The sequence below is a fragment of the Micropterus salmoides genome, unplaced genomic scaffold, assembly GCF_014851395.1.
Source record: "Micropterus salmoides isolate LMB-PRFRI ecotype aquatic unplaced genomic scaffold, ASM1485139v1 Ms_hic_scaffold_22, whole genome shotgun sequence".
Classification (NCBI taxonomy): domain Eukaryota; kingdom Metazoa; phylum Chordata; class Actinopteri; order Centrarchiformes; family Centrarchidae; genus Micropterus; species Micropterus salmoides.
Genome location: NW_024041373.1, coordinates 14203945 through 14231546, shown reverse-complemented (window position 1 = coordinate 14231546; position 27602 = coordinate 14203945). Strand labels below are relative to the sequence as shown.

The 27602-nt window shown below is 41.2% G+C and overlaps 1 protein-coding gene across 1 annotated transcript; it reads right to left on the bottom strand.

Annotated features, from left to right (window-relative positions):
• Positions 1-947: 947 nt before the first annotated feature.
• ptpn20 (protein tyrosine phosphatase non-receptor type 20) lies at positions 948-24606 on the bottom strand. Its single transcript, XM_038737996.1, has 46 exons — positions 24258-24606; positions 23889-24052; positions 22590-22655; positions 22311-22490; positions 22076-22151; positions 21535-21615; positions 21236-21311; positions 20834-20987; positions 20527-20598; positions 20147-20321; positions 19809-19944; positions 19575-19713; positions 19329-19481; positions 18934-19119; positions 18668-18830; positions 18298-18565; positions 18115-18194; positions 17701-17778; positions 17506-17613; positions 17243-17359; positions 16891-17099; positions 16547-16648; positions 15725-15818; positions 15233-15318; positions 14532-14703; positions 13808-14019; positions 13182-13280; positions 12562-13079; positions 11097-11736; positions 10322-10492; positions 10016-10190; positions 9693-9903; positions 9558-9595; positions 9224-9313; positions 8405-8466; positions 7905-8066; positions 7571-7820; positions 7169-7272; positions 6922-7004; positions 6406-6542; positions 6154-6302; positions 5803-5893; positions 4112-4446; positions 3785-4000; positions 3157-3219; positions 948-3068 (listed from the first exon to the last, which is right to left on the bottom strand). The coding sequence occupies exons 1-46, from the start codon at positions 24379-24381 to the stop codon at positions 2958-2960; spliced, it is 7176 nt and encodes a 2391-aa protein (XP_038593924.1). The 5' UTR covers positions 24382-24606; the 3' UTR covers positions 948-2957.
• Positions 24607-27602: the final 2996 nt, after the last annotated feature.

The window sequence follows — 27602 nt, the reverse complement described above, 5'->3', positions numbered from 1 at the left end:
AGAAAACAGGCTTGTGTCTGTGTAACACTGAGCCCAGCAGAGAGCAGGAGGATTTACTGAGAGCACATGAGCTCATTTCTACACGTTCCTCTGGCCTTTAAATCACACTCTCTGACTGAACGGCCTTCTGTAAATGGTTTTACCAACAATTTTGTTCCCATCTCTCTACATCCTGCTGACTGCTATATCGTCAGACCCTGCATGCACACTGTATAGAAGATATTACACTCTGACAATAGCTCATTTTCCTCTAATGCAGCCATTATTAGCTGACTTTGGGGCTCAACAGATTTTCAGTTATTAGCCTCTCTACTTTTCAATATCACCTTTGAGTCAGCAGTCCAGTCAGTAATTCTTCCCTTGTCTTGTGGTCTGAAATTCAAAGGACAACTGTTTAATAAAATGATACAACCATAAATGCGAATGGGCCTTGAATGACTAAGCTGCTGTCGTTCCTGCCATAACTTACAGCAATAACAAGGTCTGAGTTGGGGAGCAAGGAGAAAGAGGAGGGAGGAAGGTGGGTGACTAGGGGTTTGTGTATATGTGTGTGTAAGTGGGGGGTTGTGGAGATAGAGCCCAAGGGCAGTGGGAGTAGATGGAGGGAGAAAGCGAGAGAGAGGTGAGGGAGTAAATCTGCTTTGTGGCTTCCCCCAGCATCATGTTAATGTGTGGAGCGTGCAGTGTGTTTTCAGGGGTTTCCATGCTGTCACAAAGACCCCTGTGAGACCAGCTTATTTACCCTGCAGTAAAACCCGAGAGGGAGTATACCCTGCAGTAAAAGTGGAGAGGGGGCTCAGTGGAATTAGATTTAGGGCCGCCTCCGACTCTCTGTTCTGTATGTGCCGTCAGGGAAAACCCAATGCTCTTGTTCCGTTGTTCAAGTTGAGTTATGTTATGTTCAGAGTCAGGGGGTAAAATGAGTTGTATAACACACAAACAAGATTCAGAATAGTTTTTAATTAAAGAGAGGTATTACATTGTTCTCAGTTATTGGTTACATAGTGGCTTGTACAGTGCAGTGAAGATATTAATTTAGCATAAATAAGCAGTTGTGCAATTAAGGGTTATTTCATTTCACAATGCCATTGCATAAGCACTTGCTTGACTGTACAAGATGCATTTTCACAGATGAATGCAAAATGTGCTTTTGTTTGCTCTTTCAAGAATAATCGTTTTTCTAGATCTGAGGAAGAAAACATATCAACGGGATCTCAAAGAGATGAATTTGCACACAACAGAGGGTTATCCATCGCTAGAAACCAACTGACCAGCATTGATGGAAAGGATGTTGCATACACAGTGCAGAGTCTGATGGCTCTGCATAGTCATTCACATTCACATGTACAGTACTGCATATGTCTTACCAACATGCTCCAAACAGTTTGGAGGATCTATCAGGAAAGAGGTTGACATTCTGCTCTCCCCTCCTCGTGGAGAGTATTGCTTTGTTACATTCCACATTTTGATCATGTTTAAGTCATTGCGTCAAACTCCAGGCTCAGACTTCTGCACTCTAAGAGTCTGCATGCAATAAGAGAGCTGGTGTGTGTGTGTGTGATAGCAGCCTAAAGAACAAAGCTTACAAGCAGTTACATCCAAAGGTTGAGGTTCAAACCAGCAGCTATAAATCCTCTTTGATCTGTGACTCTGAGATGTAGTTCTGTATTTTTTATATGTCATATACATTTAAAGTGGCAAAATGGAAAGTTTGTAAACCTCATAATATTTTTTGCATTTTTGGCTGAGTCTGTATTAAAATAGCTATTGAATACAGACAAAGGATGTTGCTACATAACAAATTACACCTAAAAGCCTAAACTAATAATTTTATTGACATTTAAATCAATTTTGTACATTTCACAAAATAATCTGAATATTTAGTGTTCATACCTCATCCAAATTTTAGTGAAAAGAGAAATTTGAGAATTTATCCAAATGTTTGTTATGTTGAATCATTCATTATCTGTATTAGGGTGTGCAAGTTTTGAATATGTGTAAGACTTTCATTGTGACAGTGTTTTGTATAAAACGGGCCAACAAACAAAAAAAGAATGACAGGCGATGTGCAATCTTCACATTGTTTCTAAGCTACAAGTTAATGAACTAAAAAGGTGAGATGTAATCCTCCTCTGGTTTGGATCAACCAAACATCCACCTCAGACAACAAACAGACTGAAAGCTGCACATTCAATCTAACCACCACCAGGTGCTCTCAAATCAGTTTCTTGCTCTTTATCCCAGACCACTTGTGACAAGTGGCTCGGGGTCAATGTGGAGCAAGCGGTGTGAGTCATTCCAAGGCACTTGATTCTTTTCATTTCTTTAGATGATGAACTGAAAAATCAATAGTGTTCTTTTGCTAATGCCCTTTTCTCCAGGGTACAAATGCACTTAATGAAATGATGAACACAATGCTTAATCAAATGCTACTCATCAAGGTCACAAACAGATACTCCCTTTGGTATGATAATCTTACTGTGCACTTGTGCACTTTGATGACATTAGTGACTGCCAGACAAGAGATATGAATATTACCATATTTTGAATTCCATGCAATATGAAAAATGATTGCAGTTTGCAATTTAAATGACATGGAGAAAAAGAAATGAGATACATTCAAATAGTGACAAAAAAAGATGCTAGAGACAGAAGGCAAATCACTAAGCCTGAAAAGGCAAATGACCTCAGTGATCTAAATTAAATTGACATAATCACAGCACCAAAAGCACATACAAGAACAAATAAACCAGAATTGAAGTCACTGTCACTAAACAATAGACCTCAACACAAAGTATCAAAACAGAAAGAAAAGAAAGTACAGGTTTCATATTCTAGCTAACTAAACTAACTACAGCCAAATAAAAAGGTTTCACCAGTCTATGCTGTGATAGATGCATGTGGTTACTCAAACACAGTCTGTGCTTTACAGGTAGATGAACTGAAGGTGGAAACATTCAAACTACTTTGTGGTCCTGAGGACTTTCCGGTTGCCATTGGTTGCTGTTAAGCTGTAAAATTCCCTGTAAAACCTCTAACCAAACTTTGTAGCAGAAGAGATACTGTTCCTGAAACGAGAGAGACAAAGGGCATGTCTAGTGTTAGGAAACTGTCCCTTTTTAAAGCTTGAACTTTAACCCTTCTGTTGGCACTGACCTTGGTTTGAATCATCCCATGCCGCTGAAGCCTCATCTCTTTTACGATGTCGCTCACATTTATCTGAAGACAGACAGAAGGCTTTTAGGTGCAACTACAGCATGTGTGCAAACTAGTCTATGACTACAATTTCTTTCTAATATCAATAATAAAGTAACAAGACTAAGAGTCTACAGCCATGCGAGCGGTTCTGTGAGTCTGGACTTAGGTACAGTGGTGATTTGAGCTAAATGCAAACGTCAGCACGCTGACAATAACAATACCAATTTGCTGATGAAAGTATAATGTTTAACATCTTTACTATCTTAGTTTAACATGTTGGACATTTGCTAATAAGCACTAAACACAAATTACAGCTGAGGCTGGTGGAAATGTCATTTGTTTCTCAGGTATTTGCTCAAAAAGCAAAGTATTGGACATAAAATAAATATTTTACTTGATGATGGCACTTGATGAAAGGTCAGGAGACACCAAAGTTAAAATAACCAAATATTATTATTGAAATATTTCAAAGTAGTAGACAGGGCGAAGATCCTTGCCATCCCCACAACCATACCACTAGCATGGCTAAAAATACAAAAATGGTATGGTAAAAACATTAATTGACTTCTAAATGGCTTCCACTCACAGGCAAATCATTCTCAATGAGGCTGAGGAGAATGTCTGTGCAGATGAGAACTCCTGTGCGTCCGATGCCGGCGCTGCAGTGCACTGTGACTGGTCCCATGTGGTGCATGGCCCTCATGTAGCGGATGAAGCGAATCAGCTGCTCAGAGCTGTGTGGCACACCGTGGTCAGGCCAATGTGTGAACTTGAGGTGACGGACAAAATGGGTCTCACCAGTCTGAAATAACAATTTAAGTTTAAGAATTGTTCCACTTCAAGATGAATTTTGAAGTTCAGCATAAACCATAATATTAAATGACATTTGACAGGCAAGCAGGTATTCTCTCACCTCTCTCTCCACCATGCGGATGATCTTGATGTGGAAGTACTCCAGGTACTGTTGATTCTCCAGGTAAAGCTGGTACCTGCTGGTGTCCAGAGGCACGCCCAGCTTCTCTGGCCAGTACTTGTGACACTTGATCCTTCCCCGTTCCACTTCCTGGGTCATCATGGCAATGACATCAGATTTGTTTTCCCAGATCATCTGCCAGAAGGCCGACACTGTGGTCGGCAGAGGGCCCTGGCAGGAGATGTAGAAGAACTCTTCATCTCCAACTTGCATGTGGATGTAGCTGGCATTAATGTAGTCCTGGTTGTCTCCAATGGGAACACGGGTTTCGTCATCTATGGGGGGAGAGGGCCAGAGAAAAAAAAAAACCTAAACTGTCTGTGTGCGTTGTTTTTAAGTGTGACCATGCATAACTGTATTAAACAAATGACACCTTCAGCAGCACCCCCCCCCCCCCCACAAACAGAACGACAGACATTCCCTACATTCTCTCAATGTTTGATAAATCCATTCATTTCTTGATCATAAACAACAGACACTGCTTACCTTGTTGTTGTGCAAAAGGTACCCAGTCTAAGTGTACAGTAAATAAAGCCAAATAAACAGCTCTGAGGTCTGGAGTCTGGCACAACAAACCAGCGCTGTGAAGAAGTTTGCTGGTGATGAGAGGGGTGATAGACCAAAGGCAGTAAGGAATGTTTTCTGGGTTTGTCCCCCGCCTCCTGCTTGTGAGGTCAAAAAAGCCACAAATTGGAAATCCAGGCTTTCCAAATAAAATAGTTAAAGCCTACAAGGAATGGATCGGATCTGTTAATAACATGCCCTTTTTAATGGACCTTTTGCACAAACAGCAGTTGTAACAGATTGCAAGCAACAAGGCATATGGTGAGGTGCAGGGTATTCCACTGGGGGTCACTATCCTTTTCATCACACTCATCCGTCTCAACTCTGACCCTTTTCACCCCAACACACTCTGGAGAAGTAAAAGCTTCTGTACGTGTGTGTGTACATGTGTACTAGATGTTTGAGAGATTAACTTGCAGATTTGTTTCACATTCTTCAATATCATCAGAGTTAGCCACAATTCAAGCATTACACCCCAGAGTGCATGCACGTGCACCCACATACATACACGCGCGCACACACACACACACACACACACACACACACACCACACACACACACACCTTTTGTAGAGTATATCCTTTCATCCTTTCTTTGTATTTACCCCCTGAAATTCATATTAATAATACAGCTTGTAATATTATTTTCTCCTGGTTCTGCTTCATTTATTAAAAATATAAATCTGAGATAATTACAAGGTTAGTATCAAATGGCATCTTCTTCATCTTCTTCATCATACTTGGCTGACTCCAAGAAAATTAAAAGTGCGGCACCGGTGAATTATTGATACTAATGTAGGAAATGATTTGTTGCGCAGACATTACCTTAAGTGTAAAGACCTTACAATCAACTTAAACTGAGCAGCTAAGAAAAGTGCTAACAAACAGGCTAGCCTATAAATGCCAAGTCTGTGAGTATCCAGCTTTTACAAGCTTTAGCTCACCAACAAAAAAAAACCTCAAATAGGGAAACACATAATGAAGAACAGGGGTTTGAACAAATGGAGAAAGTAAAAGTTTAGGTTCTGCCCATAGTTAAAGTTAACAGAAGTCCTCTTTCAGACTTACAGGGTAGGATGTCTCTATAGCGGTTCTTATCTCTGTTCTCGGGGGCTTTTCCCACCAGACAGTTGTCAGAGGGCTTCAGGTGCTCCAGAGCCTGAAATGAACAGCATGAACACAATAACAAAAAGAAAATGTAATCACTTAAAATAGTGCAGCTGGATCACAGTATATCAGTCCATGTGTGTGCTTTAATAATAATAACCTTCTTTATATTGTTCTTATCTCAGGATCAATGTGGGAAAAGGTTAAATGGCACATTAACAGGTCAATGTGTAATTTTAATATTTGTTAAGGCAATTCTACAACTATGAATGCTACAGATTAATAAATGTGTACATTATAACACATACACACCATAAACTCTTTGACCAGTTCCTGCTGATCCAGTTGATGCTGCAGAATCTGAATGAGAGCTTTGACCCTGCAGCCTGAATACTGGCTGGTCTTGGTGGGGCTAATGAGGGCTAAACTGGCCAGTTCCTCCTCTGATAATATGGGTGGGCCTGAGGAAACAAAAAAGGAAAAGAGGAGTACATGGGTAGCTTGTATGGATCGGCATAGATCCAATTTTCACTCACATCAGCAAAAGAGTAGAGGAATAGATACCTGTTTGGGGTGAGGTCGTTTCCCGACCGGTGGAGTCAAATACATCATCATCTTCTTCTTCGCTGCTCCAGCCGTCTGACTGGGTTTTCTGGATGTCTTTGCAGGACTGGTCCAACAGTTTGGTCACAATTTGTTTCCTGGGGGAGTCAGGGGGCAGGGGTGAGAGCAGACCATTTTTACTCTTCGGTAGGAGTTGATGAAATCATGCAAGGCTGAGCTTCCTTTCCCTGCGACTTTTCCACCTAAAATACAGTATAGACAAGAGGCTATACTTCTGCCATAGCTTTTGTTTTGAGGCTACAGAGAATAGTACTATACACTAACACTATTTTTGTCTCACTGGGGTTTACGGTCTGTAAGCAACAGCATTTATCCCAGGGTGGCGTTTTATTTATTGCTCTTTGCTGCCTCCTTGTGGTGAACAGTGAACACCAGCAGACCAAAACAAAAGAGGAAACAGGAGAGGAGAGGAGAGAAATAGACAATACAGAGGTGCATAGTTTGGGAAGTTATTACCTGTCAGAAGCTCCATGCAACATGTCAGTGACATTGAGAGATGGGCAGCAAGCTTGATGAGATGGGGTGCTGTTACAGCTCTCCTGTTCCACAGACATGCAGACAGGAGAAGCAAGAAGTTAGTAATAGATGTTAGTAGTAGATGTTAGCAGGGGGGTATGATTTAATTTAAACAAACATTTACATCAGAATTATGGCAGTATATTTCTTGTACTTGTGTATGTGTACTTGTTAGTGTGCATGTTACCTGTTTAATTGAAGTTTCCTCCGTTATAATGGTCAGTCTGCGTGGTGGAGGAGGTGGTGAGGTAAGGAACACACCTTCACTCACCACAGGATCAGAAGTTGGCTCTGAAATAATGATAGTAGGACACAATATATTCAGTTAGGGCTGTTTTTAAGTCCTCTGAGGTGAGTCCAAGTCAAGTAACAAGTCAAAAGCAAATTGCAAGCTAAAATGCAATTTTTACAAGTCTGTGAATGCTGCCCATTTAAAAGACTAGTAGATTAGTAGCACAGCAGTGAAGTCCTAATTAAAACAGCTTAAATCTGACTTGAGTTTCAAGTCACTTGATAGCTCTTTATTTCAGTATCATAATCCTTCATAAAATTCTTGATAAACAGCAAAGACAGTTGTCAGAGATCGTACCAGGGGGGTGCTCCACTGGCTTATTCAGCATGACGTCAGGAGAGGAACAGGTATCAGGACTGGACACAGGAGCTGGCTGCTCAGCTAAAATAGCTTCAGTCTGAGCGGACATGTTGGGCGGTGTAGGTGACTCGGAGTAGGTCAGGGGCAGGACGTCTCTGCAGATAGTGAGCTGTACACTGCCCTCAGCTTTACGGAGGATGTCCACCACCTTACTGTAGCTCAGCCCGGACACAATCACACCATTCACCTAGAATATACATAGCAAGGCTCAGGGGTTTTCTCCACGATGGGAGTAATAAAACAGACAAAAAGATGTATGCTGGGTTGTTACCTCTAATAGAATATCTCCCACTCTCAGCCGGCCATCCTGCTCAGCTACGCCACCAGAGCAGATTTCCTTCACTCTGAGCATGCTGCCATTTGTTCCCCCAACCAAAGCAAAGCCAAGGCCTCCTCCTTCTGGTTTTGTGAAATCCACTTGCATGATACAACTCTAAAGGGACCAAAGGAAAAAGAAAACCAGAATTCAAGTCAGTGGCAGGGGAAGAGTGAGTGTCATTTTCTGTCAGTTTTATTCTAGTGTATTTGCAGAAGCACCTTATGTTCTGCAGAAAAATGCCATTATATTTTTAATGAATCAGGTATAAAACAAAGCCTGACAGACACACGTACATGCAGACAGTGACCCCCAGCAGATCGACACAGAGTAGACTCATGTTACAGTGTGTGTTTCAAAAGACACTTCCAAAGATGTGCAGTTAAAGAAAAATAATAGACAGAGTTGGCAATAGGTGAATTAAAGGACCAGAAGAAATATATTCAAAAACTTACATCTTGTTCTTGGGTGAGAGAGCGACATCGGAAATTTCCAGCAGTCCTACACACAGCTTCAACTGAAAAAATGAGAAGAGTTATCAATGAATGAGTAGCCAATGCTGACAAAACAACTCTAGATACTGCATCTAAAAAGTTACGCGTGCGATAAACACTGATCAAGCCAGTAAAAGCGATGTAAAAGTTGAATGACAGGAAACGTCTGGAGTTCGGCTCTAAGCTAACAATGGAACTTCCCTACCAGAAGTACCAGAATCTCCATCCATGCGACCAGTGTCAACCAACACACACCAACCTCCCACCTCTTCGGCCATTTTGACAGAGAAGTGTTGATGGGTATGTCTCTTCTATGACAAGTGAACAAGGCTGGTCTTTTTCAGACTGACCCTCTCCACTGTCCCTTACCGCTGCATGCCCTGTCACCAGGCAACTGAGCTAGCTGCCCTGTAGACCACTGGCTGGATAGCACTGTCTGTGTGTGTTTGTGATGGCTACAGCTCGGCAGTCCAATACACCAGTGGAGGGCCTGAGGCTTGCTAATTATTAATCTTGCTGTGAGAGCCCAGGATCTGTCTGTCAGCATTCAGATCACACACACACACACACACACACACACACACACACACACACACACACACACACACACACAGCTGCAAAGAGAACTATCTTTCAGCACTGAGATCCGGCTTCACTCAAACAAAGGAGCAACAAGCAAAAGGGTGAATGGGAACCAGTTATGGCGCTGATAGACCATGTGAAAGTTCAGAGGAGATAAACATAGATGAATAAATGTGGGAGAGAAAGAAGAAAACTCACCATCTTCGGTAGGAGAGTCTTTGTCTGGAGAGACAGGCTCTTCAAAACGAGTAAAGAACTTCCTGTCCTTTGTTTTCCAGTCAAACAGTCCTACAAAAGAAAAAGGTGTTTAGAGATGCATGGCCATAAAGTGTACAAGGAAACATTTGCATGACAGATGTACAATAATTGCCTGCCTTCCCAAGACTGACTTTCTGGTAATGATTGAACTTAAATTATCATTGTTCACTTGAGCACAAACATATCTGGTTTCTAGGCAATCCATCAGTGCATATAACAACTAAACTTACTGTATGTCCTTGAGTTAACTCAAGCAGGAGAAATAAACCCTTACCATTCCATTTAGCCTTGGGGTTCACTGGCTGGTCTTCTCTGTGACAGACACAAACAATAGAGTCATTCAAAGATACAAAAACAAACATGAACACCTACTTCAGTGTCTATCTCTCTAGCCTTTGAGGGCACATACCTGATGATTTTAAGTTTAACTTTACGAGGGGCGATCTCACAGGCTTTGACCGCATCCTCCAGGGTCATTCCCAGGGTGCACCTGCCGCAGATGTAGATGATCTTATCGTTGGGTTGGACGGTGCCCTCCTCGCTGGCTGGGGAGCCTGGTACTACCTCCAGACAGTAGATGCCCTGCCACTTGCTGCCAATGCCTCCTGTCAGCTTTATGCCTGGAGAGGAGAACACACATATAGTTGACAGAATCAAATAACACTGGTGATGTGCTGCGTCTTCAGAATTTATGAATTTGTATTGTATTATACTGTATGTACAGTGCCTTACCCAGCTGTCCCGAAGGTGTCTTGTACAGAACTATATCAGGCAGGCTGTCACAGGAAGGAGGGGCCACCAAGTTGCTAACTGCCCTCCCCAGGGTCATACTCAGTCTTCTCGGAGATGACCTGAGAATAGTCATGGCTACATCATCTGCCACACTGGTCACATCATGCCCATTTACCTGGAAACAGAGAAGGAATTGCTCACAGTCAACTTGACCACCACATACTCTACATAAACAGCTCATAACAAAATTATGTTTTTAATGGAGCAAAAATGTATGGCTGTGTGTGCATGTGTATGTGTGCATACTGTGATGAGCCTGTCTCCTGCCCTGAGTCGTCCATCGGACTTGGCTGGGTTGTCCAGTATTTCCTGTATGTAGTAGCAGTTGTCCAGCTTGCTTCGAGTGATGGTGAACCCAAAGCTTCCACTCCTGGACTTGGTCAGAATCACCGTCAGCTCAAACTCTTTAACCAATCCCTGAAAGGCAAGAAACAATGACTATTTATCTATTTAACAGCTACAGAAATTCTTCAAAAAAATGTAACAGTAAAGACATAACTTTCATGTTTAAGCTTAAACTTAACCTACACTTTGTTGAACTTTGTGGTTGCCAAAAATTCCCTTACCTCTAATCACAATCACATTTCTCATCACCTAACCACAATATTTGCTGTAAATCAGTTGTGCAAAGAAAGAGAGAGGTATGAAAGCAACAGTAAATTGGATTTATGTTTAAGAAATTTGGAAACATTATATTGTTATTGGTCTTGTTTGTTTATGTTGGTTAAATAGTGGCATCACAATTTTTAGTTACAGGAAAAACACTTGACCTGGTAAATGTTTTTAAATAGTTTTTTGGACCTGCAAAACATACACAGCACATTTGACATTTATATACAGTATCTCAGTTCAGTACTGGCTTTAAGCCAAATAACCAATTAACTTGAATTACTGGTTCATTGACCCAAAGCCAATCTATTCACCAAACTTCATATAAATGTTTTCAAATGTCTGTCTACCAGCAAACATTTTTGCAGAAGTGTTTGCTGGTAGCAAAGATAAAAGTAAAGCACAAACTTACCTTTCTTCGACTCTCTTCCTCCTCCTTCTCATCCTCTTCATCATAATCATCATTGTATTCCCTTTCTTTAATCTCTGGCTCTTCCCTCAGCTGTGTGTGGCTTTGGGTGTGAGGGAGCAGCACTGTGGTTGGCAGCGTCAGTGCAGGTGGACTGGCACAGGGAGGCACACAGGAGGTGACCTGGGCTGTGATGGGGGTCAACAGAGGAGCAGGAGGCTGGGGTGGAGGCACCATAGGCCTACTGTTCTTGGAGATGGCTTTGTAGTGATTTGGAAGAAACCCCTGCTGGATTGGGTGGTACTTGACTTTCGGTGGCTGCGTTGTGAGTGGCTGAGATGGGTGGGCCAGGGAGCAAGTGGTCGGGATGTCAGACGAGAGGCTGAGGGGCGAAATGGTGGAAGTCGAGATGTGAGCGCTGAGGCTTAGATTCTGAGAGCTGAAACTAGAGGAGCTGTTGGAGGTTTGAGAGCGAAGAGCTGTGAGGTTGGTTGTTGGAGTGTGAGTGGCCGGACTGGAGGGAAGGCTGTGAGGAGGCTCCAGTGTGGAGCTGATGGTCAAGTACTCTTCATCTGCCATGATAGTCAATCCGTTTCCCATCAGGCAGTAGGTCACACTTCCATCTGCCTCCTCTCTGACTCCCCTGCAGATAAACAAACAGTACAAAGTTGCTGTCCCAAAAATTAAATGATTTCTACATAAAGAACAATGGCAACAGGCGCTCACCCCAGTAAAAAACAGCTGGGGAATCAGAGCTGCTTTGTGGGTTTGCAATAATGTACTTTTTGAATCAATTTAGCAATTTCATTTTAAAATAAAATTCATTATTTTATGTTTGACGACAGAAGAAGGAAATATGATTATTACTCTGCAGATTCAATAATCTTTTGCTTTACTTTTTCAGATACACAATTTAAATGCTGTTTTTATTCATCTTTGTTATTTCATAAATGCTTTTTTAAAATGTATAAATTCAAATTCAAGAAAAATGTAATATATAATAAAATGTCTAAAATGACTTTGATTGCAAACTCTAAACAAAGCTCACTCCATTGCTGCCCTGATCTTGCTGACAGCCAGTGCTATTATGAGCAGTACTCTTGGTCAATGAATAGGTCGTAGGTAGGCACGATTTCGCCAAAATTGTTAATTATGCCAATATTCTAGTTCAAGAGCATGCATTATTACTGCGGTATTAAGTCGTTCTAATGCAGTACTAATGCAGAACTAAACAAACGCCTGGACATAGGAGACTTAGATAATCCTGCTGAGTAGTCTGAGAAGCATTTCTTAAGTCAAATCCATTGTTGCAGAAATGGCTTCAATATTTGCTGGCTGTATTCTCTGTGAAATATGTACAAACTTTTTCATTTGGCATGCCAGGCTACAAGAGAGGAATAATTGATACAAACATTTGTATTATTGTGTAATGTAATAATTTTCATGTGTGTATATTTCAATACATTACCTGGCATATCCATAGTTTGAAGCAGTCTTAGGACAGACATCCATAAACATCACAGGTGAGCTCGCTGTTGTTGGAACATCCTCTTCTCCGTCCTTTTTCTTCTCCTTTGCTTCTACCTCCCATTGTTCCTCTGGTTCCCCAGTTCGTTGTGACTCTGGTGGAGCTGGAGAGCCAGAGACAGGTGTGGCAGGGGATGCTGGGGAGGCAGGTGTGGCTGGTGAGACTGGTGATGGAGGTGATGTAGGTGAGGTGGGTGACGGGGGCAAGCGAGGAGGAGATGGGAGAGTCTGGTTGGCCTGCACTTCACCATCCAGACTCGTCTGGGTCTCCGGGAGTGCTGGAGCTGCAGGAGGTTCTGGGCTTTTCTCAGCTGTGTTGGTCAGATCTTCTTCCTGGTTGGGGGCTTGCTTCTGGGCAAACACTTTGTCATCATATTGAAACTTAAGGAGCTGCGTGTAGTCCTCTCCTAGTCGTATGTCCAGAGACCGAGATCGAACCTCACGGAAGAGTGCAGGACTCTACAGAGAGGAGGTAAGATGGTTTGTCTGGATTACCAGGTCTAACGTAGGTGTTTTTTTTCCTGTGGTACATACTGTATATGTATGTGCACTTGGGCTCACCAGTGTGTTGTCATCTACATCACGTAGTACTCCAGGACCTGGTCGGCAGATCAGCAGATGAACTTCAGATGGTGCTCCACGTAGCAGGAACAAAACCCTCTGAAACAGCATGAAAAACAAAACTGTGTGTCAGTGCGAGAAAAGTCTGGGTACAGCGGGCCTGGGTACAGCTAGAAACAGACTCTCAAATCAAATTAAAATATTTAAATGCATCTGTGGGAATGCCACTGTAACTCCTTGGCTGTACACGAAAGATTACATCACATCAAATGCTATGACACAACCAGCTTGCTATTTTCAGTAGTATGAGATTAAGGGATTAGTGAACCAATGACGTGGTCGAGATCTTAAACAAGAGCAAAGCCACAAGAGCCGCTCACCAGTCCATTCGCAATTATTTGTCCACAGACAAAATCCCGTTAGTTAACAAGGTAAAAACACTTTTTAGGCTGTAGTCAGCACCTTGTAAACCAGTCTATTCTTTTAAAATGTTTGTGCGCCACTGTTTTATGTCTCCATTTCAGAATTAAAAAATATCAAACAAAACTATAACACAACACTGACTGTTAATTCACTTGTATAAATATGTAAGGGTTAGTGGTCATTTTAAATGCCCCACTCCCTACCTGGTATGAGAGGTCCTTGACAGGCTCTTTGTTGACAGACAGAATGATGTCTCCCTCTCGTAGCAGGCCACTCTCTAGCGCTGGCTGACCTGGGAACAGACGTTTGATGCGGACCACGCTGCCACGTTCTGGCCCCGAGTGCAGCTGCGAGATGTTAAAGCTGAAGCCGAGTCCGGACAAACTCTTCTTCAGTACCACTTCATGCGTGTTTTCTAGGAAAGAGAAGAAATGGAGGGGGATCTTGGAGCATTAATGTGTGTTGTGTAATCTTTCCTCTTTAATCAGGGCTGCGATTTGCTTCACTGTGTTAAAAAATGTTCATCAATCCCCCCAAACACATATATCTTCCTATTTATTTTTGCAGCAATATCTCCAATGACAGAATCTGAAAAAGCACACACATCTTTGTACCATTTTCAGTAAAGAAAGGAAGGTTTTGTAGAGATGAGGAACTGTCTCTTTAACTAAGCTGAACAGGCAGCTTCAAGGTTTCAGTGCATGCAGTCTCGGGGGACTGAGGCAACGTCAGCGCTGGCTGACTCTGACAGCAACCACAATGTAGCTGTCAGATGACTCACAGTAACCTCTGGGCTGTGTGTGCAAGTGTGTGTGTGTGTGTGTGTGTGTGTGTGTGTGTGTGTGTGCCTGACACTGTCTATCTTCTCTTTTTTTTTTTGTCATTTGTGAGCACATTGCATATGTGCCCCTTCCTCTCCCCTCGCACCATCAGTCACAAAGCTATAGTCCTTGGTGCGACCACTCAAGGTTGTTTCCATGGAGACTTCAGTCCTGGGGGGCTGTGTATACGATGGACTGTGGGCCAAAGGGGGGCAGGGTGAGTCAGGTCTGGGCTCCAATATTACTGCGGGTTCCCTTTCCAACAGCAGGGTCACCACCTATGGGGAAGAGATGCACATACACCCCCTTTATATGTACAATAGTTTATACTTCAACATGCATCATCACAGTATGTAAAGAAATGTGCAGTATCACCAGCTACAGTGCTTTTTATGATATGTATTTATAATTAACTTTGAATGAGCATTGTCTCTTTACATTACTGTAGATAAGGTCGAAGGGCCCAACAAGTGATTGCAACTAAATGATAAAATAATGCACTCCTCATAAAAAAACTCATGAGGGCTGTCTGATCTCTCATTCCTTTTATGGTTCGGTTCGGTTTTATGATAAAGCTAAGTTGAGGTAACTAAAACTACTTTGATAAGGTTAGGGAAAGTGTGTCATCATGGAAATATGTTTTTAAACGGAACATGAACATATGTTGTTTTAAATAGTTTTTTTCTGGAGAGGACAGTCATATTGTACTAATATTAATGCAATCAGCCAACGAGAGTATGTTTGTGTGCACTTGTGTTTTACAGCATGTTTGCATGTTTGTGTGCACGTGTATGTGTGTTTGTATACCTCCCCGGTCCTCTTCAGGCACTCGACAGCTTGATGGTGAGTCACGCCCCTTAGGTTGTACCCATCAACCTCCAGCAGTCTGTCACCTGTCATATGCACACAAACACAAATCTCATCATCATTAGCAACATCAATACATAAACGGTTTGTGTGTGTGTGTGTGTGTGTGTGTGTGTGGTTGATTGGCATGGCAACAAATCTAAAAGTCGTTCCTGCTCACTGAACCATGGCCTAAGCGGACACAGCCCAGTGGCTTCAGTGGCACACCCATATACAAATAACTTACAACATAAAGATACAAAACAATGGCAATATTATTATAAAATGCCTCAAGAAGAGCTTCTCTACTCCTTTCTAGCACCATTCTTCAATCCACATTCAGATATTTAATATTTTAATATTTTGTACGATTTCCCCCAAGCTAACAGACAGGGTGAGGTCTGTGACGAATGAGACATATATTTCGCATTGTTTTCATCATGTCTGAGTTACCGATCTGAATGCGCCCGTCCTGCTCTGTAGCACCTCCAGGCACCAGACTCTTGATGTAGATGCCTCCAAATCTCACGTTGGTGTTTATTCCTCCCTTTTGGCACAAAATGATTACAAATCAGTTATTAGTCATTGCCACAGGACTTAAATAACCATAGAAATGTACACTGACTCAGCACATAGGGATCCAAGCTGCTTTGCATCATAGCTTGTTACCTGTTGGCCTTTCCAATTTAGGCCTGTAAATCGTTTGCCTGGGTTGATCTCACACAAGGCAACAATGTCACTAAGTTCTTGGCACAATTCACTTGGGCTTTAATATGTCAACATGGCATGAGTCACAAGACTTTCTGTCTAGACACAGTAGTAGTATTTTAGTCATAGTATTTTCTCCTATAGAGAGGTCTAGTTGAAAGATACACATGGTTGCTAGTTTATTAGGTACACCGTACCAAGAATTAATACAGTCTACTACAACAGTCCTAAAAAAGGTCCTACAGTAATGAAAGTTACAATGTTCAGTTTCTGTTTTAGAGCGCTGTTGATTCACTGTGTGGTCATTTTGAAGGATGTAGTTTGCAGTGCTGTTAAATTGTATTGCGTTATACTGACAGGTGTTTTTATTATTTTGTCCATCCCATAAAATCAATGAGGGTAGGCTAAAACAGAAACACCTCTATATTTAATGCTGTGCAGTTCAACTGCAGTGCACTTTGAAGGTAGGATTTATTGCAGGACTGACTGCATTGGTTTCACCTAAATGTACCTAATGAACTAGTAACTGAATGTATAAGGTAAATGCTGCATAAAAGGGGAACTCACAGCAACACTCATGCCAAGACTACCACTGCTTTTCTTCAGCTCCACTGTAAACTGCTCCCCAGTTTTTAAACTTAAGATAGAGGGGGATCTGGAACACATATCCTGAAAAAGAGCAAGAAAAAGGTAAGCAGACAAAACGTTTTTGATTGGGAAAGGGATGAATGAGGAAAAGATACAGCTGATGCAGTTAAATGACAACAGCACATTAACTGAGCACTTAATCCATTTAACAATTGGCACTAGTTGAACTTCTTTATCACCTTGGACCTCATGTTGACAACTCTGCTTCCACGGAAACAAAGTCACTTATCTCTCACCATTGTTAGCTGAGCGATGCTTCTAACCTTGGCATCATGTATTCGCACAACAGGAATGTGAAGCCGCCTGTTCTGTTTTGGGGTTGCCATGCTGGACAGAGTGATGGCCTCCTCCAGTTCTTCCACAGCGGGGCGGTACTCTGTGCCACTCAGTGTGGTCTGTGACCCAAAGCCCCTCTCCAACGCCAAAGCCAGAGTACTTTGATTGAAGGAAGTCTTACAGTCCTTCAGACACTCTGATGGGAAAACAACTAGGTGGGATAGAGGACCTCAGTACACATATATGTTGTATTAAGTGTCACTCGTATACATAGTAATGGTTGACAATGATTTATGAATATGACTGTATGGACTTCTCAGAGGACAAAGCAGATCTTACGTTTAGGCTGGGACACAATGAGCTCCACCTCTTCAGGGCTGCTCTGTAAGATGGTAGCAGCGTCACTGAATGTCACTCCTTCCAGACTAGTCTTATTTAAAGAGATCAGACGTCCACCTGGAAAAATAAAAAAATCATTACAAAGTCCTTATTACAGGTTGTCGTGCAGCCCAATTTTGTTTCTGTCTATAGCAATGTTACATTGTATATTAAGTTTTAAGCCAGTGTCTATGTCTCCAGTTCCCATTGTTGGTGCCTCGTACCGGGTTTGATTCGTCCATCTTTGTCAGCAGGCCCGTCAGGCACGATGGAAGCAATGAAGATCCCAAGGTCAAGTTTACCTGTATTGTCCTCACCCACAATCACAAAGCCTGAAACAGGACCAGAGAAAAAGTGAAGAGAAAAATCTCAAGAATAATTTATTTTACATCGAGCTAAAACTGCCTTAATGGACTCACCAAACCCCAGTTTGGGATCTTTTTTCAGGTTCACACAGACTATCTCTCTCTCAGGGGGGGTCCTAGTTGGTGTATCAACTGCAAAGAACATGTTTTACATATGGTAAAAACACGGGGAGCCTCATTAAATGGCAAGATAAACACAACAAGTGCAGATGCTTCCATACAGGCCATGAGGAGTTACCGAAAGGTTTGATGAGTATGAAAATGTAAATCACATTTTAGGCCTTCACAGTCCAGATCATAACCCAGTTAAACACTGTTTTGGGCAACATATAAGACACGCTCTTTATGACAACCATCCAAACTCAAGAGGATCCTGGTGGCCCAACACCATACTAAATATGCTTAATGTTGCTTTTTCTTTTTATTATCAACCTTATGTTTGTGTTCACAAAAACCAGACATATTCACATCGTGTGGAGGAAGAGGCGTCAGAGTCCCGCTTCTGTAATGAGACACAGGACATCATTCTGGGAATCGGCTCTGGAGTGCTGCAACACATGTGCACAGTAGCATTACATAGATGTTTCCTTAATGTTCAGAGAGTATGTTTCCATACAAAGACTATGATATGTTATTATCATGAAGGGCTACCTCCAACATTGTCGCTCTTTCATGTCCCTGAGGTCCCCTGTATCAGGGAGCTCCTTGTTCAGCTCTCTGCTCATCTCCCTCCTCATCTCTCTCTGCTGGCGCAGCCGCGCCTCCAGCTTGGCAGTCAGGTCTTCACAAGACTTTGACATGGAGTCTGGTTGACCAGGTGTCACCCCAACATAGTTCAACATGCCTTCTGAGAAGGACATCCGCTTCAGGTTCAAGTTACGAGCCTGGTAGACAGACATGTACTTATGCATGTTTTCATCTGGAGAAAGAAGGAAAGAATCAGGGGTTGTATATTGTTTGTCATTCTCGGCTATGACCTTTGTGAGCTGCCTTCTGTTAATATGTAATCTAATTTTCCCACCTGGTATCATGGTGTGGTTAAGTTGTCGTGATGTCATCTCACTATGAAACTTGTGCTGTGCTGAGCAGAGGTTCAGGAGGTACTGTGCTATTTTTGAGCTTTCAGTTACAAAACTGTGCTTTTTCCCGCTGGGCCCACCACACTCTATAATCAGTTTACGCCGCTGAAAGACAGACACAAGTCATCATACATGTACTTTCAGCTTTACAACAAATTGAGCTGGACTTTATTAATATCTGACTGAGATGCCAGTGATTTTTTTTTACCCCAGTTGATATGGAGTCGGTTTCCCTCCAGAGGAAGCGTCTGGTGACAGTCCGGAGGTGGTTCTTCATCTCGTACACAATGATTCCTTTGGCACAGACTCCCAAAACCAACTCTCCCACCACTGGTCTTTTCTCTCTCCCCACACGGTGGAACATAACACCATACTCCGGTAACTGTTGGGCAATCTGGGGGTACATATTTTTTTAAATGCCATGTGTGTTTTTGCATGAAAGCATATGCATTACATTTTAAATTGGAGCCATTTCTTTTACACTCATTTAGACTTTATGGAAATTTCAAAGTGTCATCAGAGTCAATAGTAATACTAATGAAAACAACACACAACAAATAGCCACAAATACAAAGTGAGCTAATTCACTGGTAGTCTGGATACCTTTAGATACTCTGTTTCTGCCTCTTCAGGGAGCATCTGGGCATGACTTGCATGTAGTCTTGGCAGCTCTTCCTTAACAGTGGGCAGGGCCAGCTTCTCCAGCATCCTCTTGGACACATAATGCTCTGGCTGGTAGTAATTCTTACCATACAACTAAAAAGACACCAATGTGATGCTGTGACACACTGAAACTGATACTTAAAATTAAAGACATATGGTGAACATTTGTCTTTTTGTTCTTGGTACCTCTGGCATGTAATCTCCAAACTCAGCCTGCAGAGCAAGAGCAACCAGAAACAAGCCTGTCTCCTCATTACAGTAAAGCCTGTCTTCCAAGATGTCCTTCCGCAGCTGTAAGTAGTACTGGTGACGAGTAAGTCTGTGCCTAGGAAACAGAAAAAAAGCAGCATAGGTTTTTGAACTGTGTTTATCTATCAATGGATTTAGTACATATAAGTTAAAGACCAGTGCTGTACTTACAAAATAAAGGAAATATCATCAACAAAATATTTGATTCGAAGAAACACCAAAAAGGAGGATATATGCCCTTTTTTCCAACTGTCAGGTGCAACTTTGGAGATTTTTGTTTCATGCTCCAAAAAGAAATATTCATCATCTGCAATATGAGGAAGAAAAGATGCTTTAACCTCAGACTTCTGAAATGACTCAAACAACAAAAGAGCCACAAAGAAAGAACATCAACTTTGTGTTTCTAGTAAGAAAGCCCATATTGGACTATGAATATTTTGAAATAAATTTCTACAAATGTTTCCTGTGCAATCAAAATGGGTTCGGCTCCATATAATATGTCATCTTACCATCTAGGAAGGCAAGTCCAAAGTAGAAGTGTTCCACCAAATTTGCGTGAGCCACCACCATGTCAAACACATCTCTTGCTTTGGACTTAATGTCACAGCGAACCACCACATGCTGTCCGTTAGGCAGCACTACAGTCACTTCTCTCTGAGACGAAGACAAGCGTCCCTTTTTTGACTGTGTTGAACACACACAAACACACACACATGGACATAAAAAACCCTACAGACACACTCACATAAATATGTAAATACTTATGCAATTTTGGAAACAGACATTTAGGATGCAAGAAAATCCAAGTTGAAATAGTGTGAAAACCAGCAATTTACATTTTAAAATTGACAACTGAAACAGAGGAGATGAACTGATATCAGAAATTTACCACAATGGATCCTGGAAGATCAAGAACAATTTGTTGTTCATCTGTCATTCTGACGAACTCAGGACCCAAAGCCTGACAAAACAAACATTTATAATATAAACTCTTCAAGCAGCAACACATCCGACAGGATTTTGTGCTGTAAATGCTCTTCTGTCTGCTCTTAAAATGACATTTGACCCTCGCCTGCACTAAATACTCTTGCTTGTAGTATAGAACCGCAATATACATTTTGAGTTTATGTTCTACAAAAGCATTTCCCTTGCATTTATATCGCTGAACAATAATAAAAAAAAAAAAAAGTTCTTACCTTAGTTTTCCTCTGGCTCAGGCTGAGTGAGGACTCGCTGAAGGTGATGGAAGGACTGTGAGATCTGCCTGATGCCTTAGGAGAGACGTCGTGGTGGGGGCTCCTACCAAGCCAACTGCAGGTGCTGTCCCTGTGACGAACCCCACGAGAGAGTCTGAGGGGAGAGAGAGGGGTGGTGAAGGACAGATTGTGCAATAGTTATGTGGACAAGTTGGAAAAGTCAAACTCTGAGACAATGTCATGTCCCCTCAAAGTCACTACAGACAATGATGGAGCGCGAGAGGAGATTGCATTTATTTATGTTGACGTGCACACACAGATAGCTCTAATAGCTGAAGATTCTTCCTCTAACTACAATATTGCTGTTGATGGTGTGTATACATGCATGCATATATTACATACCTATCTAAAGAAGATTGGTACAACGGTGTAGGAGAGCTCGTTGGTCTTTGTCTCCAAGGTCTTTGAGGTAAACTCCCTAGAAAAAAAAGGACACAAAATGAGTGCTTGCATTGTCAAAACAAGCATCTTGCTGCTGGGACACACATTAAATTTAAGTCATTGATGAACATTTTGCATGAATTACATCCACACACCAGCCTGAGCAATTTTGTTAAATGGACATAAGACAAATTATTTTGACAGTAGTTGAGGTTTCCTTCTGTCCTACAGTCTTTTAAGTTTTGGTTTAAAATGCGTACCTGACTTTGAGTCAGAGTCCGTTGAGTATCTTCTCCCTTCAGTACTCCCTTCGCTGTAATCTGAAAATGGCCCTCTCTTTCCTGTCAACCAGGTAAGAGATGAAAGATGACAGCAATGTTTGATTCCTTGCCTTTTCTATGCTCCGCGGAGACACTGAGATGTTTGGACAGAACTGAGGCTAGCAGAGGGTTTAGCCTAGAGCATCCACACTCACTATCTGATTATTGGCTTTCGCAGTAGCCTAATCCTTGGCATGCTTTAGGTTAAGATTTTAATCCTGTTGACCTGTACACTGCCTTGAGTCAAAAGAATGACTCCCACTACTTTCTGTAAATATGTAGATGACTTTTGATATCAAAAGCACAATAGGACACTCCTTTACAATACCCATAATTCCCAGTGTTTGAGATTGTGATTAGCATCAAATATGTAAGGTCAGCTTTCTCCTCTCTTATGTGATGCTCTGGATTCTACTTGTATTTACAGTGCAACTCATTTAATAGAACTCAAGTTCATTGGGACTCTAACATGCATGCTCACCATGAAGTCTCTCTCTGATCATCTGGCTCCTGCCACTCAAAGGGACGTTACTGTCAGGCAGAGAGCCGTGGTCCATCTGTAGAAAAAGAGCCACTATTTACAATCATCTTTATTTTTTGTCACTATGCAGTGTATTATGCAGAATGCCTTTAAATTCTGACACATACACAATGAGAGCTGAGAAGCTAAAATGCTCACAGACAGGAAAATCCTGTAGGTGGATATTTTGACTCACTGATTCATGAAAAACCTCTTCCACCAGCTGTCTGATGACTTTGGTGGGCGGTGGCAGGATGGATGTTTTATGCTGAGATTCGCAGGCTTCCAGGATGGAGATGAGATTTACTCTGCGGTGGGCCAGGTCCTCACACATGCTGAGGAGGAGGCTGTTTAGATGGTCACTCAACTGGACTGGCTGAGAGGAACGAGAGTGAAAAAATAACTATAATAACTGAGGTGAGGGACTGTGATGGTACTGAATTAAGAATGAAAGCTTTGTATCAGGGCTTCCCACCTGATTTTGAGGTAGGTGAAAATCAACTGACCAGTAGAGAGTCATACCCAGTGAATACACCAGCATCTGTGCAACAAAATTGATTATTGACAAGACAGATTGGACATATTGCTATAATGAGATATTACAAACTAACTCTAAAATAATACGATTTACTTTTACACACATTTATAACATGTATTTGTGCTTGCATTGATGTTTTTTCAATAATTATTTATATCCTTGCACCATAACTAAAACCCCAAGCTGAGCATCAATCATCATATATACATACAAGCAGAGATGATATCAACTATGTGTGTTGTCATCTCTAGGTAAAGTGCAGAATTTGAGATTCAAAGTATGGGACTATGTTGACACACAACATATTTTAATCAAGCAGGGGAAATATACTATGAATTAAAAGTACATTAATAATGTGTCCATTAACTTATTTCGTCTTTCAAATTGTTTACAGAAGATGTCAAAATTCATAAACACATAATTTAAATATGGTTTAATAAATGGCAATTTTGTTTTACTGTTTAAATAGACAGTATTGAATAAACGGTCCATCAGTTAAGTGAAAGGTGGCAATGCTTGTGGTGTCTATAAGTGCATAAAGCAAATCATGTATCTGTTGAGGACACAGTACATGTTGTTTTGTATTGTATTGAAGCTTTTAAAGGTAAATTTATCTAACATAAATGCTTATGTATCTATGGGTTATATAAATACAACGTGATTACAAATTTGAGAGTTTAATCAATTACCTTTTAATAACTTTACAAAAAGTACAAAAAGTACAAACATTACAAACGTTACTTTTGAGTATTTTCTACATGAATGTTCATAAACATATATTTAGTATTATTGACATTTTTTTTATACTTGTACATTTTTTGACCTCATTACTTTTTATATATTTAGATTTCTATTTATGTTTATTTGTACTGTAAGCACCAATTTATACTATGGCAAATTCCTCATATGTGAAAATGTACCTGGCAATAAAACAGATTCTGATTCTGCTTATGCTAAATGTTAGTAAATCAGGTCGAGGTTCTTTCCTCAGCCACTAGATGGCAAGCTTACACCTCAGTCGTCCTTCAACTCCTGACATCCTGAGGTTTTATACTCCAAGGAAAAAGACAGATCAGGATATAACAGCACAGACTTGTAATCAGTTTAAACCAATGCAGACTTTAAAGTTACTGATAAAAAAGGAACAATATGAACTCATACTCTTTAATCTTTGACAAGTCTGCCATCAGCCTTCATGTGCTTTATTAGAACAGGTACGAGGATGTATGCACTGACCCTCTCTATGGCAGGTTTGGTTGAGCTGGCCCGGCCCTGCAGCATCTCTGGAGCAGTGAAGGTGGATACCTCATCTGATAGGCCACAGTTCTTAAACGCTAAGGTACCAGTGGCTGACAGCAGCAAGGAGGTGGGGCTTATGATATTACACATATTGTTCTGACCTGAAAAAAAGTGGTAAGTCCATGATATATATGATTCTCTTGATACATTTTTATGTAATGTCTTACTGAATAAAACAGAAATTCTGCAAGATATATGTTTACGTTACATTCACGCTGCAGTAACATAACAGCATGGCCATAGCATTAAGACAAGATATACCATATGTGTGTCGACAATAAGAGAGGGTTCTCTAAAATGATTTACCCTTATAGGAGACATCCACTAAAGACTCTGCAGTGCCCAGCAGCAGGGACCAGACCTCCTCCTCCAGCAGAGGTCCCCCTCGTGCCTCCAGTACTTCAGCTAATGTAACAAATGTGCTGCTCATCCTGCACACATTCCAAGCAGGTACCTGAGGATGTACCGCACATAGAGTAAACACGCACACACTCAAAAACCCAAAACATCACCTATTACAGCTTTAGTTGAAGGTAATATTCTAAACAGGTTTTATGGCTTTTGTGTTGTATACAAATAAAACATCTACGGGAGTTTAATCAATGTCTTGAAAGTCTTTCATCTCTCACAAGAATAAAGTAACCCTTTGCTCCTTGCTGGATGTTTTTTATCCTTTCATCACCTTCACTACCAGATTCGACTTCATCTTTACATCTCTCTGCGAGGGTATTACTGTTGTCATAGTCTGTCAGCATTATTTTGCATTCGGAGACAGTTATGAGAAATAGTACTGAGAGACTTTAAAAGAGAAATACAGTCCTTTGCACTGTACTGATTAGATTATCTTACTCTAGTTGTCTCATTGCCTCTCGCTCTCTCTGCCCCTCCCATTTCGTAATAGGCTTTCTTCTGACCAGAGGCCAGTTCTGAGAGAGCTGTGCTTCTGGCACCAAAGAAACTGTGTCATGATCCCATGTTAGTTTGTTGTCACATTGTAATTACCACAACTATACACAGTTGAGAATGTGGAGGGAAAAATGAAAATTGACCTGACAGACAGAGGATGCTATAGGAAATGCAAAGACAAGCTTTCTTACTTTGAACATTAGTCATGTTTTTGCTTTGCATCAATTATATAACATGCATAACACATATTACTTTGACTATATATTTAGTTCCTCTTTTTCATAATTATATTAAATTATGTTAGCTGAATTAGATGTACAGTAAAACTGAACCAATTCCACAGAAAATGTCTATCTCATTCAAATTGTTGTAAATCTGGGCCAATCGTTGTTTTATCTAGATGAACTCCCAGTTAGACTTGAACTGAAATTGCCATCATTTTAGAAGATTACATTAAAAACTAGAATGGATATTTCCGTTAGAAGCTGCCAGAAATAAGGGCAGAAATAACTGCAACACATTACTTTTTAAGGATGTTTCAAGTCTGAGAAATCTTCTTCGCCAAACTTACACATAACCAGTTTTGACAACATGAGAATCATCCTATAATAATATAATAATATAATAATCCTATAAGTTTCATTAAATTTTCTCAATTATGGAAGACATAATGTGGCTGTTCCTCACACACACTAAGCGCTGTGAAACCCAACCATCGTGATTTTTATTCCACTGGATCTTTTAATTGTGACTGCCAGTTCCTCTAAATGTTCCTGAGCAGTAATACAATAGGGTATTCACAGCCAACCACACAGTGTACTGAACAAAGCAACATGCTTCGACTGATACAAACCAACCCAATTACTTTAGGCCTGATTAAATCCTTCACTTAACTGAACTTATCCTCGGCTTGTGACACACAGATTGTCGACCGAATACAAGGAAAGTCATGCAAGATTAAGTGTGTGGCAAAAAACCAAGGTCATGAGGTTTCTTAAAACTGCACAGGTTGAATCAGTGATTAAATCGTTATATTAATGAGAAATCAGCCTACTGTTGTTATGTAGAAAACATTGAAGAAAGTTGGATTTCCACTCTCGAGCAGAACTTTAGCAGCTTTACTCCCTCAAAGTGGCCTGTCTACAGGTGTAAAGCTACTGGAGTAATGTTGTGAAGCCATTCACTGCTGCAGGGACCAACAGGGACCTGGTTATTGGTTACTAGTTATATCGATACCTGACTATGAACATGGCTTTTACTTCTACATTTGGATGTGTTGATTGGCTAGACCAAGTCTGACCTCTCCTGCTTTCTCTCACCATCAACATCAAACTTTCTCTTTCTCTTTCTACACCATTCCCTAAATCACAACCTTTAAAACTTCATAATTAGGGTGGAACTATAAAGCATGAAGAAATGTCTCTCAGGATGCATTTTGCTGTCTGGACCCAACTCTTTTTAGTATCTTATAATCTGACACTATGTCCATTTTACACACCAGTTGCCACTGCATACACATTTTATTTCTCATTTTCTCACTGAGTGTACATGCATCTTTATCCTCCTAGTCATTATGTTTAGACTAAAATGCAGAGCATGTCATGATTTTAAGGAAACAACTAGTCTTATTATCCTGTTACAGACAAGCTCACTGATCCATTTAGTAGACGAACCACATGATGTAGACACAGACAGAGGAGAAGCTGTACTGTATTCTTAGGAATTTGGTACAAAATGCGTCTTCAGGATCTAGGTCTCTTACAGCCTTCTTTCTCACTATAATACAAAGTGACACTACAGTCCCATGTTCATGTACTATGAAAAACTAAGTATAGACATTAAGCTACTGTGGTCAGAGTCCAATTTATGTATACAGCATAAGCAGCTTCTAACAAACAACACATTTCATGATTTCTGTTGACACAGGCCTAAATATGAAGACTATACTATGCATATTATGACTTGGTAAATCTCAGTCCAGTCCAGTGAATGTTTAGGCTATGGTTAGTGCCTAAAGTGAATTTGCATCTGAAATATATTATATAATGCTGAATAACAGAACAAATGTATCTAAACATGAAGACACCCACCTCAATTCACCAAACTGTCAAACATCACTGTAGGAAGGAGGAGGATGATACAGAATTGCTCAGCGGTAGAAACATTACCTGGTACCATATGTAACCTATGTCAGCGGTCTGATCCTTTGTACTATCTTCAGTGCTCCCACAACGGATCCAAAATAATCCTTGTGATCATCGCAGTGCTGCTTTGACGTCCTCTCAGTGAAGGCTGCTCCGGTCTGGCAGGTAATACATCAATGACATTAACTATACGTGGTGCCCCATTCATTTGCTTTATCACCACCAGCGCCACGCTGAAGATCTGAAACTTTTTACTGTAATGGGTGCTATTCTTAGCTTCTCGCATTTAATCACTTAATTGGATTAGAGCCACCAATAGCGGCTGGCGTGAGATCAGCCACGCCGATTTAACTAATCCGTCTGACGCCCAAAGGTGCGGTGAATCCCCGGCGGTAGGTGCGCTACAGAGACGCCTGGGAAGGACGAACGACCGCGGCCAAACGAGTGGACTGTAGCCTGCTGCTGCTAGGCTGCTCCCCCACAATGATCATAACACTGCGGACTCTCTTCGAACAAGGGGTAAGAAACCGTAGTAGCCTTGACTTGCTGCGAGAGTCGGTGCTGGGACGTTTGTCCATGCTGGTGTATATTGCGCGCAGCT

Coding starts and splice junctions, on each gene's coding strand:
- ptpn20 (XM_038737996.1), bottom strand. CDS start 24,381: ATGAGCAGCACATTTGTTACATTAGCTGAAGTACTGGAGGCACGAGGG. Junction 10,493..11,096: donor AGGAAGAGAGTCGAAGAAAG/GTAAGTTTGTGC, acceptor CTTGCCTTTCAG/GGATTGGTTAAAGAGTTTGA. Junction 3,220..3,784: donor TCATTGAGAATGATTTGCCT/GTGAGTGGAAGC, acceptor GTCTGTCTTCAG/ATAAATGTGAGCGACATCGT.